At 45.4% G+C, this 17024-nt stretch overlaps 1 protein-coding gene across 3 annotated transcripts in view; it reads right to left on the minus strand.

Annotated features, from left to right (window-relative positions):
- Nucleotides 1-14227: 14227 nt before the first annotated feature.
- The window catches only part of LOC143283898 (histone lysine acetyltransferase CREBBP-like), a 51292-nt gene continuing 48495 nt past the window's right edge, over nt 14228-17024 (minus strand). For all 3 annotated transcript variants that reach the window (XM_076590293.1, XM_076590294.1, XM_076590292.1), the window contains exon 24: nt 14228-16880. In XM_076590293.1, the coding sequence (XP_076446408.1) occupies nt 14955-16880 (1926 nt within the window). In that variant the 3' untranslated portion in view covers nt 14228-14954. The remainder of the gene's footprint in view (nt 16881-17024) is intronic.

Raw genomic sequence — 17024 nt, forward strand, 5'->3', positions numbered from 1 at the left:
GACAAAGTCCAAAATATTCGTACCATCTTAGACCAAGTGTCTTTCCAACCTGCTCATCCTGATCCTCAATTCAGCGGCACTCCTCTCCATTCCTTTAATCCATTAACTGAAACAGATGTTCAAGAAATCCTGAAAGAAATGACAATAAAATCCTGTGAGCTCGATCCTATACCAGCCTCGGTCTTTTCCCAGTGTGTCTCACAACTTCTCCACACAATCACCAATATTGTCAACTCATCCCTTCTCACTGGAACGTTTCCATCCACTTTCAAAACTGCAATCGTCCGGCCTCTTCTGAAGAAACCCAACCTTAACGCAAACATTTTGAAAAACTATCGACCAGTTTCTAATCTTCCATTCATGTCCAAACTTCTTGAAAAAGTTGTCCTCAAGCAGCTCAACAACCACCTTTGTTTCAACAATCTCATCCACCCATTTCAGTCTGCCTATCGCGCTGACCACAGCACCGAAACCACTCTCCTCCACATTCTGAACAATCTACTGATAGTGTCCGACTCGGGAAAAATTTCCCTTCTCACTCTTCTCGACTTGTCAGCCGCCTTTGACACGACAGACCTGTCACATCTCATGACAAAATCAGATATGAGTGCTAAACCCCCTCGTTCACCCACCCCATCTAGCTAGAGAGCAGTGTGGGTTGTGCGGTTTGCACGAGATACTCAGTCTGTCTCGGTCTCAGTTCAGGCTGTCACTGAACTGAGATCAGCCTCTTCCTTGTCAACAAATGACAAGATTCTGGGCTTTTTCGCCCGCGACTGTCAGAGGAGGCAGCCGTGCCAGTCTTTGGCTCTCTTCAGGGCTGTTTGCCCATTTCGACGCTTGTAGTGGGGATCAGTTTCCTCCGAGTGGTCGTGGTCTCTGTGTTCTCTGTGTGAACTTCCAGCTTTGGGGTAGTGGTACCTCTTCTGGAAGTGGTTTCAGCATTCCCACTTTCGTGCTCATCCACGGACTTCCCTACTCTTCCACTGACCCTCCACTGTCTCCCTGGGAACCCCTCTGCCTGCCTTTGACTTCCTTGGTCCAGGCCTCCGTTGGCTGCTGCCGCCTGCCGCTGGCTTCCGTCGCCAGCGTTCTCTGGCCTGGCGCTCAGCTGTCTGGGTGTTCTGCTCTTCGTGTTCGTCGTCACTGCTCTTCGTCTTCGTCGTCGCCGTTCTTCGTGTTCGTCGTCGCTGTTCTTCGTGTTCGTCGTCGCCGTTCTTCGTGTTCGTCGTCGCTGTTCTTCGTCGTCGTCACTTACTGTTCGTCGTCGTCGTCACGACAGCATTAACGTTGTGCTTGTTTCCTTATCTTAAAGCTCTGGGTTTTTTTTGTGTGTGTGGGTTTGTTTTTTTTTGTGTGTGTGTTATATTTATCCATTGTTATTTAAGTGTTGTTGCAGCTGGGGTTGTGGTTATTGTTTGTGGGCAAGCTAGGTGTGTGATTAAACAAATGTATGTGAACCCCGGATTGTTGTAGTCTGTGTTTGTGTTGTCTGGGTGTTAGTGCTGGGCTGGGCGGGGGTTTCTAGTCCGCTCTCTTACAGAGCGTGACAAGACCATTCAATCCTTCTTTCCCGTCTTCATTTTACATTTGGTATCAACGACACTGTTCTCAACTGGTTCAAATCTTATCTCACTGATCGATTCCAGTCTGTCATTGTTGATCATTTCCAATCTGAACCCGTTAAAATCGAACATGGAGTCTGGATCTGTTTTAGGCCAAGTGCTCTTCACACTGTACACTGCTCCTCTCGCTGAAATTATCAACCGCCATAATATCAGTCATCATTCTTATGCTGATGACACTCAACTCCAGAAGAGTGATACCCCTGAAAAATTGTCGCTCTTGCAAGAAACATCCAACTGCTTCCTGGACATTCAAAACTGGATGATTCGAAATAAGTTACAATTGAACGCGGACAAAACTGAAGCAATGATCATAGGAACTAAACAAAAACTGTCTTCCATCACAATTGACACAATCAAAACTTGGCAGTACATCCATCCCTCTTTCCAGGTCAGTCAGGAACCTCAGTGTTGTCCTTGACAATACACTGTCCATGCAAAAATTTATCAGTCAGACATGTCAGTCCTGCTACTGTCAACTGCGGCGCATCAGTGCCGTCCGGAAATATCTGTCCACTGCCGCAACATCTAGACTTGTCGTTTCTCTCATTCTCTCTCGCCTTGACTACTGTAACTCTCTATTGTCTGGTTTGCCTGCTTCATCCATTCAGTCCCTTCAGCGCATACAAAACTCTGCTGCCCAACTCGTCCTCAGAAAGAAAAGATCTGAGCACATCACTCCTCTTTTGCAACATCTCCACTGGCTCCCTGTCTCACACTGAATAAAGTACAAGATTAGCACTCTATGTTATAGATGTATTCACAAAACTGCCCCTTCCTATCTCTGCGGCTGCCTTCACCTCTACACTCCATCTCGCTCACTACGATCGGTTTCGGATCCACTCTGTTTTCGCATACCCAGATAACACTCGACTGTTGGCAGCCGTTCTTTCTCTGTCTCTGGACATTGCAATTGGAATAAACTTCCTCTTTCGCTTCGTCAAGTCTCAACACTCAGCTCTTTCAAGTCTGGCCTTAAAACCCACCTCTTCCCAAAATAGCTTCCCTTGCCTGCCTCTTCCTTGTCTTTAGTTTCTACGGTTTTAGAGTTATGCATGGGTGTGAATGACTGGTGTGAAAGCGCTTTGATTTGTCTCTGCACAAGATTCAGCGCTATATAAATACCATTATTATTATTATTATTATTATTCTGTCAGTCATAGCCACTTGTTCAAAAACGCTGTCTGATTGGATAGATGGACTGAATTCCCATCAAATGGGCTGTCAGTTTCGTCACTGTCGTTGTCAATCACCTTCATTTTAAAACCAATCATCAGACAAGAGAGATCCTTTTCCACTGCGAAAGCTGTCCATAATCACAAGCAGAGCTTTCAGAATTGTGTAAATCTGCTGACTGCCACCTCCTTTACTGGACACAGTTTTCAATGCCTTTTTTGCACATGATGCAACCCCCTTTTTGATGTGCATATCACGTGGTCAGTTAGTAAATTATTATCGAGTGGAAAGGGGTCTTCTACCTGATGATGTTCTTTTAAATAGATTTTTTTTTTTATTCAGACACATCAAACTAACTGTTCAGAGTCGGTTTATGTGAATTGAACTAAACTCCAATGAAGGAAAAATTGGAACATATGCAGGACGTCAGTGGACGTCTTATAGGCACTATGGCAATACCTTTTGTAAGACGTCAGCTATAGGCACTCTACTGGTTTTGAGGGGAGATGAGGTCTTGTCTCTCTTGCAGGCTTGGAAGCTGTACTTCTTAAGCATGGATGAGACACAGCTGGGTTCTTTATTTCTTTCGTCTCCCTTGATGAAACGTGCTGCTCCGTGTTTTATTCTTTCTATCCTGTCGACATCGCCTTGGTTCTAGGGGTTCCGTACTATTGCTGCATACTCTAGGATGGATCGCACACATCGAGCCCAACTATGATCGCACGAGTGCTGTGTACACTGCCGGTCTTCCCACAGGTCTTCAATCTTCAATTTGGAAGGTCAGCCGTCATCATTGACTATTGTCGACCTGTGTGCCCAGAGGCATAAGATAAAACATAAAGATAAGTCTATTTGGGACAACAAAAGGATAGAAGAGGGTCAAAAGCAGCCTCAGCACCCCAATTGCACACCCCTGAGTTCAGCTCCGGGGCAGCGTGTTGCGGCAGGGGGGAAAAAAAGGGGGGGAGGGGGGACTGGGAAGGGGGGGGGGGGATCCAACTAGCCCAACCTGGTATCTGGACAGGCTTATCCGGTAATCGTAGCGACCCCCAGGTCAAGACCTAGACCAGCATAACCCTATCCTTCATTTACCCCGGGGCTAGTTCGGGAGGGGTCTGAGCTGGGATTTTGTTGAGCTCCCTCTTGAATGATACTAAGGAGGGAGCCTCTACTGCTGTTTCAGGCAGGGAGTTCCAGGCAGGAATGGTTGACGGGAAGAAACTGAACTTGTATGGGTCAGAGGAGGTGCCGAGGTGTGCAAACTTGTGTTGATTTGATCTTGTTTTGGTGGATCCTTTCTTGAGAAATTTGTCTGGAGGGATCTCCACAGTGCCATATACAATTTTGTGCATGAAAGTTAGCCTCTGCCTGTTTCGTCGTGATTCAAGGGGTTCCCATCCTAGTTCTTGCGGCATGGATGTTACGTTGCTGGTCCAGCCATAGTCATTGTATACATAACGTGCTGCTCTTCTTTGCACCATTTCAATCTTTTCCTTTTGGCCTACTTTGTACGGGCTCCAAACTGATGAGCAATACTCCAGGTGTGGGCGTACAAGGGTTAGGTAAGCACTGGTTTTGGTGGTTTTGTTGGACGTCTTCAGATTTTTTTTTCTAGAAAGCCTACCTTGGTGGTGACTTGTTACATGATCTTTCCAGTTGAGGTCACTTCTTATGTCGACACTAAGATATTTCGAGCTGTCAACGTGGTCGAGAGTGTGTCCTTTTTGTTTGTAGTTGAAGTTGATGGGGTTTCTTGATGTTGAACAGGTGATGACATTACATTTTTCAGGGTGAAATTCCACCCCCAAACGCTGCTCCCAATCGGACAGTGTGTTAAGGTCTCGTTGGAGCATCTTGCAGTCTTGGATAGTCTTAATGGTGGAGTAGACTATACAGTCATCAGCGAACAATCTGATGTTGGCCTTGATGTTCTGAGGCAGGTTGTTGATGAAAATAAGAAATGGGATGGGCCCTAGAACTGTCCCTTGTGGGACTCCACTGATGACAGGTGCTGGCTCAGATTTTTCGCTGTCAACTAAGACGATCTGGGTGTGATCGGAAAGAAAGGCCTTGATCCAGTCCAACGTCTATCCTCGTACACCGGTAATGGTCCAGCTTACAGAGGAGACGTTTGTGAGGGACATTGTCAAAGGCTTTGGAAAAGTCTAAGATTACCATAACCGTCTGTTGTTTGCTGTCCTGGTTTTTGGCGACGTCATGGAATAATGTTAATAGCTGGGTTTCGCAACTCCTTCTGACTCTAAACCCATGCTGGGAGTCATCAAGAATTTCATGTTGGTTCAGATGGTGCATTATGTTGCTTGCGATGATGTGTTCTTGCATCTTACAGCAGATGCTGGTGAGGGAGACCAGTCTGTAGTTGGCAGCAGAATTATGGTTGCCCTTCTTGAATACTGCCGTCACGTTCGCCCTTTTCTAGTTGCCGGTACACATCCATCTGCTAATGATTTATTGAAAATGGTAGAAAGCAGGGGTGCGACCTCATTTGCGCATTCTTTCAACATTTTTACTGGGATTTCATCTGGTCCCGCTGCTTTATATGGGTTGATGTTCTTCAGCAATTTGCGTATCCCTTCCTCATCGATCGTGATCTCGGCTATTGCTGGGGAGGGCGTTCCAGATGGAGTTGGGATGTTGCTGTTATTTTCTCTTGTGAAGACCAACTTGTATTGATGGTTTAATATGTTGGCCTTTTCTTTCGGGGATACATATAATCTTCCATGATCTCGTAACGGAAACACCCCTGCACTGTCGCGTCTGAGAGATTTTATGTAGCTCCAGAATCGTTTCTAGTTGCTTCCCCTCAACTGCTCTTCGTCGTTTTTTGGGGAATTGATAATATTGTCCAGTAGGCGCGCCGCTGTTCACGCTGTACTTTGCTCTTCATCTGTAGGTATTGTCATCTTACTGAGGGGTCGGATGAGGTTTTGCTCTTCTTATTTCCTGGCAAGCTTTCTCTTGATTGATTTGAATTGAGGGTTGATACAGGGTTTATGGGTAGATTTGTTTCGAACAGTTTTTGAGGGGATAAATGTTCATCCATGAGGGAATGGATTAAGACTTGAACCTACTCCAGAGTTCACTAACGCTTAGCGTATTTGAAGCCTGAATGAAGGGGTCTCGCATATCAGTTTTTCTTTTATTTTGTTGAATTCTGCCTTTTGGAAGACGAACGCTTTTCTAGATGGGGGTTTTGTGTAGAACGGCTGAAGTGATGACTCGATGAAGATGGCTTCATGATCAGACACTCCAGGTGCGACTCTTGCAGTGTTAATTAAGGTACTGTACCTTAGGAAAATGTCTGGGGTGGTGGCAGTGTCTTCGGTTATCCTGGTCGGTTCGTGTATCATTTGTTCTAGGTGTGCGTCAGCTGCTACTTGGAGGAATTCCTTACAAATTTTGCCCTCTTGTGTGTACTTGGGTCTAAAGTCACCTCCAATCCAGATGTGGACATCATTTGGCAGTTTCTGAAGACAAGTTCCCAAGTCGTTGAAGAGGCCTGATTTGTTGTCAGTTTGGGATCTGTAATATGCGCAGACATACAGCTTTCTCGCTCCCTTGATGGTGATTTCTGCCCAAACCATTTCTTTGTTAGAATTAATTTTGAGATTTTCAGGTTGGCAGCTTTGAAGCTTTGATGAGACCAGTATAAATATGCCTTCATGTGGATTTTCTGGCCTATCGCGTCTGTAGGCTACGAATTCAGGTGGAAAGATTTCGCTTGACTTTATGGTACTGTCAAGCCAGGACTCTGTGCTTATGATGATGTCCGGGGAGTACCAATCTACTAGTCCTTCTATTAGGTTTCTTCTCACAGGCCGATTGGAAGCTGACACTGGCAACCACCACTCTCAATGGCAGATCTTTTCTCGTGGTACTGTGGGTGGTGGTGGAGGATCTCTGAGACGAGGTGCTCGATGGTCTTCTTTGAGCAGTGTCTCTTGGAGAGGACGTTGTATTTAGTGTTGTGAAACTGAGACTGGAATCACTAGTGGGTGAGAGGGGGTCGAAGTGGTTTGAAGTTTCAAAGGTTGAAGTGTTGAAGGAGGAGGATGCGAAGTTTGGTAGGCCACATACACAACACTCCCAGCTCACATTATTCAGAGCTCCAAAGACTGCATCCGACATGAGCATACAATGCTGGTGAGCAAACGCTAAGGGCCTTATGATCAAACTTGCACGCCTTTGCGCACACTCAGCATGGGTACTTGAGGGGCCTCGGTCCTGGATTGGTAGATATGTCGCCAGCCAGTAAAAGAAGCAAAAGGAATGTTGTTTTGGAGGGGATTTGGACTGATGCCTGAGTTGGGTAGGACTTCAAGGCTTTCTTTAAGCAAAGTACGAATGAAAAGCCAGCAGAGCAAGGAACAAGAGGAGAATACACATACCTCTCATGCCGTGAGGACAGTGTCGAAAGTTTCTGTCACTGAAAGCCGAGGGTGGAGCGGGTGGAGCGGCGGCAGAACCATCACATGAAAGTACAGTGTTCTAATCACTCGGCTATCGTCAGTGCCCGTCTGATATTGTAAACTTACATACACGCTTGCAGTGTAAACATACAAAATACATGCAACAGAGAAAGGGAAGAGCCCCGGGAACGAATAAACAGGCTGGATGGATGAACATTAACACCGAGAAAGAGGGACAGACGTTAAGGGAACATATTCACAATAATAGTCTATTAGTAGAAAGTCAGATACATGCACAGAGAAAGGTTAATGTTAACGCACCAATATTTATTTCAACTCAGATGACTACAAGGGTTATAATTTTATAGCAATTTTTGACAAGAAGACCATACCGGTAGCCTGGAAACAAGATGGCCGCGAAACTGATAAATATACAGACTGAAGGAGAGATAAATAAGCGGTTGGATGAGTAGATGGTAGCAGCTAGATTGGTGACGAAGAAATGGGGATGGGGGAAGAAAACGGGCAACAGAGAATATTGTGTATTTCGTTATTGTTTGCTGAATAAAGAGCATTCGTTCAAAGCCCGGGATTATGATAGTGCTCTTAATGTGAGCTTCAATTTCAGTGGCTTCATTGTTATGGGGTGTGTCAAGAAGAAAAACTAAATCAAATATGAACTGTCAATGATGAGCCCGAGTCCTGAAACTGAAAGTACAGCCGTCTGTGCTGTATGTATTCGTGGACTCACAGTACAAATATCACGTTCACTCGCACATTCCAGTGGTTTTTAACGTGCATAATCCTTTTTACTCACGGACTTATATGTTAGTCTGTGTTTCAGTTTTACCCCGCCACAGAGGCCGGTAGCCATACTCCGTTTTCTGGTGTTCTACGCTATGTATGGTGACGGACGCAATAGCAGCAATCAAGACAAGATCTCCAAGGACAGACAGGCTTTTGTATCTGTCGGGAACATCTGGAAGACTGACACCGGCACCTAAAGTAAGACCATATTATCCGATAGTTCACTGGAGCAATGTTCTCGTCAAAATCTTGTACAAATCAAAAGTCCCAGAGAGTAACCACTGAAGAGCATCACCCATAAACTTGAACCATTCTGGAACAGTCGCCAGTGCTGACGCAAAATTCCGAATATTGTTTTTGGCCGAAAACCATTTCCAACGCTGAACTCCACAAAATAAAGCCCATGTTGAGACATCACCACTGCCATCAAGAGAAGGTGGCGATGGATAGACCACGTCGCCAGTCAGGAGAGAAGGTGGCAATGGATAGCCCACGTCGTCAGTCAGGAGAGAAGGTGGCAATGGACAGCCCACGTCGTAAGTCAGGAGAGAAGGTGGCAATGGACAGCCCACGTCGCAAGTCAGGAGAGAAGGTGGCGATGGACAGCCGAGGAGTCAGGAGGTGGCAATGGATAGACCACGTCGTCAGTCAGAAGAGAAGGTGGCAATGGATAGCCCACGTCGACAGTCAGGAGAGAAGGTGGCGATGGATAGCCGAGGAGTCAGGTGGTGGCAATGGATAGACCACGTCGTCAGTCAGGAGAGAAGGTGGCAATGGATAGCCCACGTCGTCAGTCAGGAGAGAAGGTGGCGATGGATAGCCAAGGAGTCAGGTGGTGGCAATGGATAGACCACGTCGTCAGTCAGGAGAGAAGCTGGCGATGGATAGCCCACATCCTGTTAGGAGGTGGCAATGGATATCCCACGTCATCAGTCAGGAGAGAACGTGGCGATGGATAGCCCACGTCCTGTCAGGAGGTGGCAATGGATAGACCACGTCGTCAGTCAGGAGAGAAGGTGGCGATGGATAACTCACGTCCTCAGTCAGGAGGTGGCAATGGATAGCCCACGTCCTGAGGTGCCACGAATTACACATTTAACAGTCGCCCTTCGCTAGACACATGATGGTAAAGAGTGTGAGGAAGAACTAAGGAGATATGGCGTAGAACGGCTGGAAAGGAACTGAAAGATGGCTGCATCTGGGGGAAGCAATTTGAGATAGCACAAGACAGACAGCAGCTGATGGACATCACTGGTGGAGGCCATACGTGCACGGGTCACCTAAGTTCAGTGTCAGTTGTTCCTGTGCTGCCGGACAGAGTCGTGTCGTATTTTGTACTGTCACAGGACTGTGTGTGGGAAGGCGTTCAGCCTGATGTCTGCTCTACAGGGGGTCCTGTCATAGGATTGTGTGTGGGAAGGCGTTCAGCCTGATGTCTGCTCTACAGGGGTCCTGTCACATGATTGTGCGTGTGTGCTCTTCTTGCACGTTGCTACTGTTGGTAGATGTGTGGCCACTTTACCTTTGCAAGTCCGCTGCTGATCTTGAATAGCATGAACAATCTTGCCCTCCTCCTGCAGTCCAGGGTTTTCCACTGCAGTGCTTGCAGAAACTCCGTGACGCTGGTTGTCCTCTGGTATTTACGGAGTACAAACCGCGCTGCACTCCGTTGAACTGCTTCAATCTTTCCACTTCTTTGCGTGCGGTGGGGTCCCATGCAGTGCTCGCGTCGTTTCTTTGCTTGAGGCAGGTTTTCGTAACTTGGTGGAAATTTATCCGCACTTTCGTTCTGTCATTATCAATCAAATGTGCGCCCATTCCTATGGTTGGACATTAATTTGACATCTGTTCATAAAAGGAAATTTTCTTTCTAAAATTACGTTAAGTAACATACTTACCGTGACCCACCAGTGCAGATTCCGGCAAGGGTCTGATTCCTGTCCTGTGTTAACTACTACCCGCCAATATGGAGAAAGCTAAAGTAGCCACGGCCAATCACCTCCCGAAGTAGGTTACCTCCCCTTTGCAGCGTGTGTGTTGTCTATATATACACACATATATATATATATATGTGTGTGTGTGTGTGTGTGTGTGTGTGTGTACTGTCGATGGTATTGCTTAACTGTTTACGTTTTTATTCCTTTTTTTCTGGGAGCAGTAAAACAGTTTTTTTTCAGTTTGCAGAGATGATAGAACTAAAATAGCTAATTAAAAATGTGATAGAACTAAAATGGCTAATTAAAAATGTGAATGTCTTTTTTTTTTTTTAAGCTCAGTCGTCACATTAAGATTTTGTTTGTTGACAGATGACAAAAACCAAGCATGCTAGAAAATCTATCCACTGACTAAATTAAAGGAAAACAAGCATTTTGTCAAAAAAATGGACTTAAAAGGATTTCTCTCTCAAGGTAAAGAACACTGACGCTGTCCTTGATAATTTTCTGTCCACGCAAAAACGTATGTCAGACTTGTCAATTCTGCATTCAATTACGGTGCACGACTACAAATATACGTAGAAGGCAAAAGACTAAAATAAAAACATGAAAAAAGGCCATGCTAAGTGAACCCTTACCGTGCACACCCACACACGTGCACACATCAACCCAAGCTTGAAAATGCACACTCACAAACATGTACGAGTTCTATTTGGAAACACCTGTCCATCAACGCAGCATATAAACTCATCATTTCTCTCATTCCCTCTCGCCTCAACAACTGTAAATCTCTTGTGTGGTTTGCCTGCTTCATCCAGTCACTCCCATTACGCATACAAAACTCTGCCGTCCGACTCGTCCACTCATCAGAAACAAACGATCTGAACACATCGCTCCTCTTTTGCAATCACTTCACTGGCTCCCTGTCTCACAGAATAAAGTACAACATCGGCACTCTATGTTACATATATATTCCACTGGCTCCCTGTCTCACGCAGAATAAAGTACAACATTGGCACTCTATGTTACATATGTATTCCACTGGCTCCCTGTCTCACACAGAATGAAGTACAACATCGGCACTTTGTTATAAATGTGTTACTGGCTCCCCGTCTCACACAGAATAAAGTACAACATTGGCACTCTATGTTATAAATGTGTTCAACTGGCTCCCTGTCTCACGCAGAATAAAGTACAACATCGGCACTCTATGTGTTCAATTGGCTTCCTGTCTCACAGAATAAAGAACAACATCAGCACTCTATGTTATAAATTTGTACAACCGGCTCCCTGTCTCACAGAATAAAGTACAACATTGGCTATCCATGTCATGAATGCCTTAAAAATTTGTGTGCGTGACTGCCTTCACCTCTGCATCCCATCTCTGGTGGGAGATCGTGGTGGAGTTGATTATCTCTTGGTTCACCAAGAAGTGTTGCTCTGAGTGCAGGTTTACCAGCAATTTGGCAAGTTGCTCAGGCGAAGTATAGACAGAGCCCATGAAAGAGAAAAGGTACCACTGATCCCAATTTTCTGTTAAGAAATCCAGTCATTTGGTGATTACCTGACCAAGGTGACCAGGCTGAGGCCTTAGAAGACCTGGCAGCTGAGAAAGTGCAGACTTGGAAGCCTTGCGAAAGCGCTTTGATTTGTCTCTGCACAAGATTCAGCGCTATATAAATACCATTATTATTATTATTATTATTAGCCTGTGACGAACTGGAGGTGGTTGTGGACTGTGGGTGCCTACAACAGCCATGTGATAAGAATCCAGCAGGATGGCTAGACCCACGCTAGTGGTTTCCTGAGCAAGACTTCTGGAAGAGACGGACATGGTGCTACATATCTCTGAGCATAATGTGAGTAACAACAAAAAGAGTCAGTCTGAAATCACTGCCTTAAAGTTCTTTTGTGAGCATCAAGAACATAATGGCCTCCTTTTGCTGGGCCTTTCTAATATGGCTACCAGCATGGGCAGTATTAAAAAAAAAAAAAAAAAAAAAGGATATTGGACTATCAGGATCCATTACCAGGGGCTCTGGTCTTGTACTATGGACAGAGTACATCTTTTTTTTTAATTTTTTTTTAAACATGGCTATGACAAAGTCCACCATAACCAACCACATTTTCTAGATGTGAGGAAAATACTGGAGATAATAAAATCATGTTCTGTCTGGACGAGTCAGATCTGCTGAACAAATACAGAGCACAGTGCGATTCCCGGAAATGTGGCAAGCCATGAAGTAGTGTCCAGTGACATAATGAATGCAATTCCTTTATAAATTATGTTATTGTTATTATCTTTTGAACCGTGAACACATCAATGACTTTGGATGCGCTTTAGATGTGAATATTCATTCGTTGAGGAAGGCTCTCCAAAGTGACTGGTAAGTAGGGTGAGACTTGTGTGGTCCTGATTTGATTCTTGGCAATGGCATTAGACAGTTTATGGGCCCAAACAGGTGTGTACAGCGCTTATGGAAAGAGAAAGTGCACTGACACCAGATCCTTCACTGCTGAGAGACCAGTATCAGAACATCACCTGTTGTAAAATTTGAGGGATGAGAGCCTGCAATGTTGCCAAGAACCAACAGGTAAAAAAGAAAAACTGTGAGAAGTGGTCTGATGGTTTAGAATAAATGTCTTGGAACAAAGGGCTGCTAAGAGGGTAACTGAGGCTTTGTGTAGGTGATGGTCATACTGGCCAAGAGGTCATGTGCCCGAAATGAAATGTGTGTGGAAACTGAAGCCAGTGCCTTGGGAGCTCATCCTCTTTGGAGGAATATTGGTCAAGAGTGAAGGACTTGTTGCAGGAGACTGAACATACCAACCAACCAAGGGTTGCTGACTTGTGAAAAAACCAATGCCACTACACTTGTGCAGGGATGACTTCAACCATGGGTTTGTACACAATTCACAAGTCCATGAAATCAACATTTTGTGTTGGTCATGACCCACTTTCTAATATCAAGCTGCATGTACTATTATTCACACATTTATCAACTCTTTCAAGAAGGCAAATACATTTATAATGATACAATCCTTTCTGAGTAAATGAAGTTGCTATACCGATATAACCTGGGTTTGAATGACCATTTTCACCTTGTCATTTGGACACCCGTGATTTTCAGGAGTGTAGTATGCTGGAAATGTCCACGTTTCCATAAACCCACCCAATATCAACTTGGATTACATCATCTTTAACCCGTGGATTTGGTTTTGATTTGGTTTGTGTATGCACACAGAGGGGATTAAGGCACTGGTTGGTATACTTCTAAATTGACATGGGAAATTTCAGAGATGACAGAGATTAAAACTGTAAACTTATCCAAAACAAAATTACTGATCGTCATTTTGTCTTTCAGCTGATCTGCAAGTTTTTTTTTCCTTTTACGACAGCATAAGTGTACTACTATCCAGAGCAGTGAACATATAATCACTCTGTCAGCAATGTTGAAATTAAGTTGTTTATAAAGTCAAGTGTTGTCATGAAGTTATCCTGTGCTTATCAGCCAGTGACATTTCCACAACAAACATTGGTCTGCACACACAGTCTCTTACACAGACACTACATGCACAATAAAACTCACTTTCACAAACCAATATTACCATACATGATGGATAATGGGAAAATGAGTTGACAATTATCCAAGAGGTGGAAAGTGGCCAAAAAGAAAAGTTTCCAAGAGAAATCAGATGCAAAGGTTGTAACCAAACTAACAGGTTGTTATCATGCAAACATGTAGGTTTGAATAAATCCCCCCCCCCCCCCCCAAAAAAAAAAAACAAAAACAAAAACAAAACAAACAATAACATGATTGATCCTTCTCCTCACCCCCTCCTTGATTGTACTGAAAGATACGCAAGTCATAAACATAACCAGGGTTGTTTGAAATTCCATGCCTGTTTATTACCTTTCATTAGTACATTACACAAATTACAGTAGCAGTAAGAAGTGTTGAGAAGAAAACTACAATTCTACAATAGAAAATGTCATACAAACTGTGAATGCCTGGCAGGCACATCACATTTTTTTCTTCCCACTGCCTGCCCCCCACTGAACAACATTTTCTTAAAAAAATTCACTGCAGATCTCTCTTCTAAAAGGGGTTCCAGCTTATCTTAAAATCTGATATATTGATCGTTTTGGCCAAACAGGAATTTGGAGACAACAAATATAAGCACCAACACCATGGCTATGAAACCACCACCAATCCAGAAAAGAAAAATCCAACGACCAAAACAACTCCACCAGTTTTCAGTTTATCACAAACATTTATTTACATTTCACACATAATTAAAACTGCACAAAGTCCATGCAGTAAAATGATTCATTTGTATGATGATGAATTGATACAAACTCGTTTCCATACTTGGCACAACTGCTACTTCAATGGTGTCCATTAAGTAGCTTGCTCATTGTTATTTCAGACTATGCACATTCAATTACTCTGAATGATTTTAAGACAGATGCAACAGACATTATTCATGAGTAGCTGAAATACGTATGCTTCTCAATCTCATGCATTTCTCTTGCTGCCAAGGTTTTTTTTCCATTTTTTGTTTTTTTGTTAAAATAAAATGATGATAATAAGTTAAGAGTTTACCAAGTATCAAAACAAAGGAAACAAAGACATGAAATAAACGAGTTGGAAAAAATGGAAAACAATCACTATGCCATACTGCAATATGACTGATGATCAAGGATGGCCTACACCATGAAAATAACTATCTGTACAGCAGGCAATAGAAAGTTCAATGATAAATTTTAGTCTCCCACAGAAAAATGAAATTACAATGTTCAATGAATAATTTGACTTTTTCTACCCAAAACAGCTCGCTGTGATGGGGAAAAAAAGGTCTGGTCTTTATGATTTTGCACACCATACATCAGTGCTCCACAAATCCACATTTGTCAGCAGTCACTCGCACATGTATCCACAGCACACAACCACAGCCACAAAATTTCAGTTGACCCTGGGTCACTGGTCCATTCGCTCCACGAACTGTACAAGCTGGTCTGAAGGAGTGAGAGGCACCATGTCCGAGTCCTGCTGACCCAGGCTCATGTCAGCATTGCCTGCTGTCATGGAGGGATGAGTCTGCAGCTGTGGAAGCAACACATGATCAGAGTTCATCTGACTGGAGTCCTGAGCCATGGAGTGGTGGGGAGACTGGTTGGCTGGCATGTGATGGGGGGATTGCTGAAGCTGGCGAGGGGATGGAATGGGCTGCTGGCGGGGAGAGGGGGTTGGTTGGGGAGAACGCACAGTCTGTGGCAGTGTTGGGACCCCAGTGGCAGGGGGGGATCTCACTTGCTGCATAATCTGTTGAGGAGAAGGTGTAGCCCCCTGAGCCATCATGTGTTGGGGGCTGAGGGGTCGCTGAGTGCCTGCCATCTGCTGTTTGAGCTGAGCCTGTTGCTGCTGCACCTGCATCATCTGATGCTGCTGCTGAAACTGGTGCAGACTGTGCTGGTCTCCAGGACCAAACCCTGGCTGGGCAAAGCGCATGGTGGGGGGTCTCTGACCCATCTGCTGCCCAGCCTGCCCAAACTGCTGCATCTGCTGTTGCTGTTGCACCTGTTGCTGCATCTGCTGCTGACGCAACTGCATCATCTGATAACGGATCTGCTGTTGCTGCTGCACAGCCTGCTGGGGCGGCATACCCTGGATGTTGGGGGGAAGCGCCTTAATGGGTGGCTGTTGCTGCTGTTGTTGCAACTGAGCCTGTTGAACCTGCTGTTGCTGGACTTGTTGTTGCTGCTGCTGCTGTTGCTGTTGCTGCTGCATGCGCTGGGTTTTCAGCTTGAGAACTTGGGCCATGAGCGCTGGATTCTTTTTCAACAAAGCCAGTACCTCAGTGTGGGGAGGGTTGTTACTTTTCAAAGTCTGCAGCAGCTGAGAGAGACCAGGCCCCGTGGATGGCTGAGAATTGGCAGGTTGCTGGCCTGCTCCCCCCATAACAGACACTGTTTGTGGGTGGGGCTGAGGGGCCACAGGATGGGGCTGGGGAACACCAGGGTGGTTGGGGGGCATGGAAGCCATGTTCATCCTCATGGGAGGAAGGGGCTGCTGCATGCGCACCTGCTGGGGGGCAGTGGAAGCAGCTTGGTTGGGATAGGCATTCATGGCTGGCCAGGCAGGGCGCTGAACACCTTGCATAGCCACACTGGGCTTACCACTGGGTCGGGTTGGAGGCTGCATGGTAGCCATGGAAGGCTTGCCGATACTGGGGGGGATACCAGACAGGGATGTAGCCTGTGCCTGGCGGGACTGGGCCTGGATCTGGGCAATCTCTTGAGCCTCCCTTGCTGCCTGCATAGCTCCCTGAGGAGGTCCCGGGGCCATCTTACCACTAGCACCATAAGGGCCCGTGTGCATGCCACCAGCCTGTGGAGAAGGTTGAGAGACCATGTCCACATCTCCATTGGTTGTTGGGGCAGCGGCGGCACCAGCAGCATTTCCTGAAGTCATGATGGCCATGCGGCGTCGCAGCATCTGTGCCTGGTGCAGTCGTTGCTGAAGCTGCTGCTGTCGTAGCTTGTGTTTCAACTGCTGGCAGAAAGGTACCATACACTTGTTCTCATTGCAATGTTTTGCATGGTAGCAGCACAAGGCGATGAGCTGTTTACAAATGGGGCACCCACCATTGGTCTTTCGCTTACAGCTCTTTGTGTGCTGCACCACACGCTTCATCTTCTGGCAGCTGTGTAAGCGGCAGTTAGCATCTCTGCACCGACATGCATGCACCAATGACTGAATACACCTCTGTATGGACTTCCGACGGGATTCTGAAGGATTTTCTTGCTTCTCAGAACTGTAATTGTCATCAATTCCAAGTCCGAGTTTGTCCATCTTGTGGGGATGACTTTCACGCTTGAAGCAATTGACGCACAAATCAAAGTCCTGGAATCAGAAACATACATAACTTTCACTGAATGCATTTTTCATGGATTAGGAAATTACTGTTCATATGCTGACCAAGCAGGGCCTATCTGGACTGAAAACCCCACAATCAAAATGCAACAACATCCCTATAAACTTTCAAAG

Source organism: Babylonia areolata, chromosome 7 (assembly GCF_041734735.1).
Source record: "Babylonia areolata isolate BAREFJ2019XMU chromosome 7, ASM4173473v1, whole genome shotgun sequence".
Lineage (NCBI taxonomy): Eukaryota > Metazoa > Mollusca > Gastropoda > Neogastropoda > Buccinidae > Babylonia > Babylonia areolata.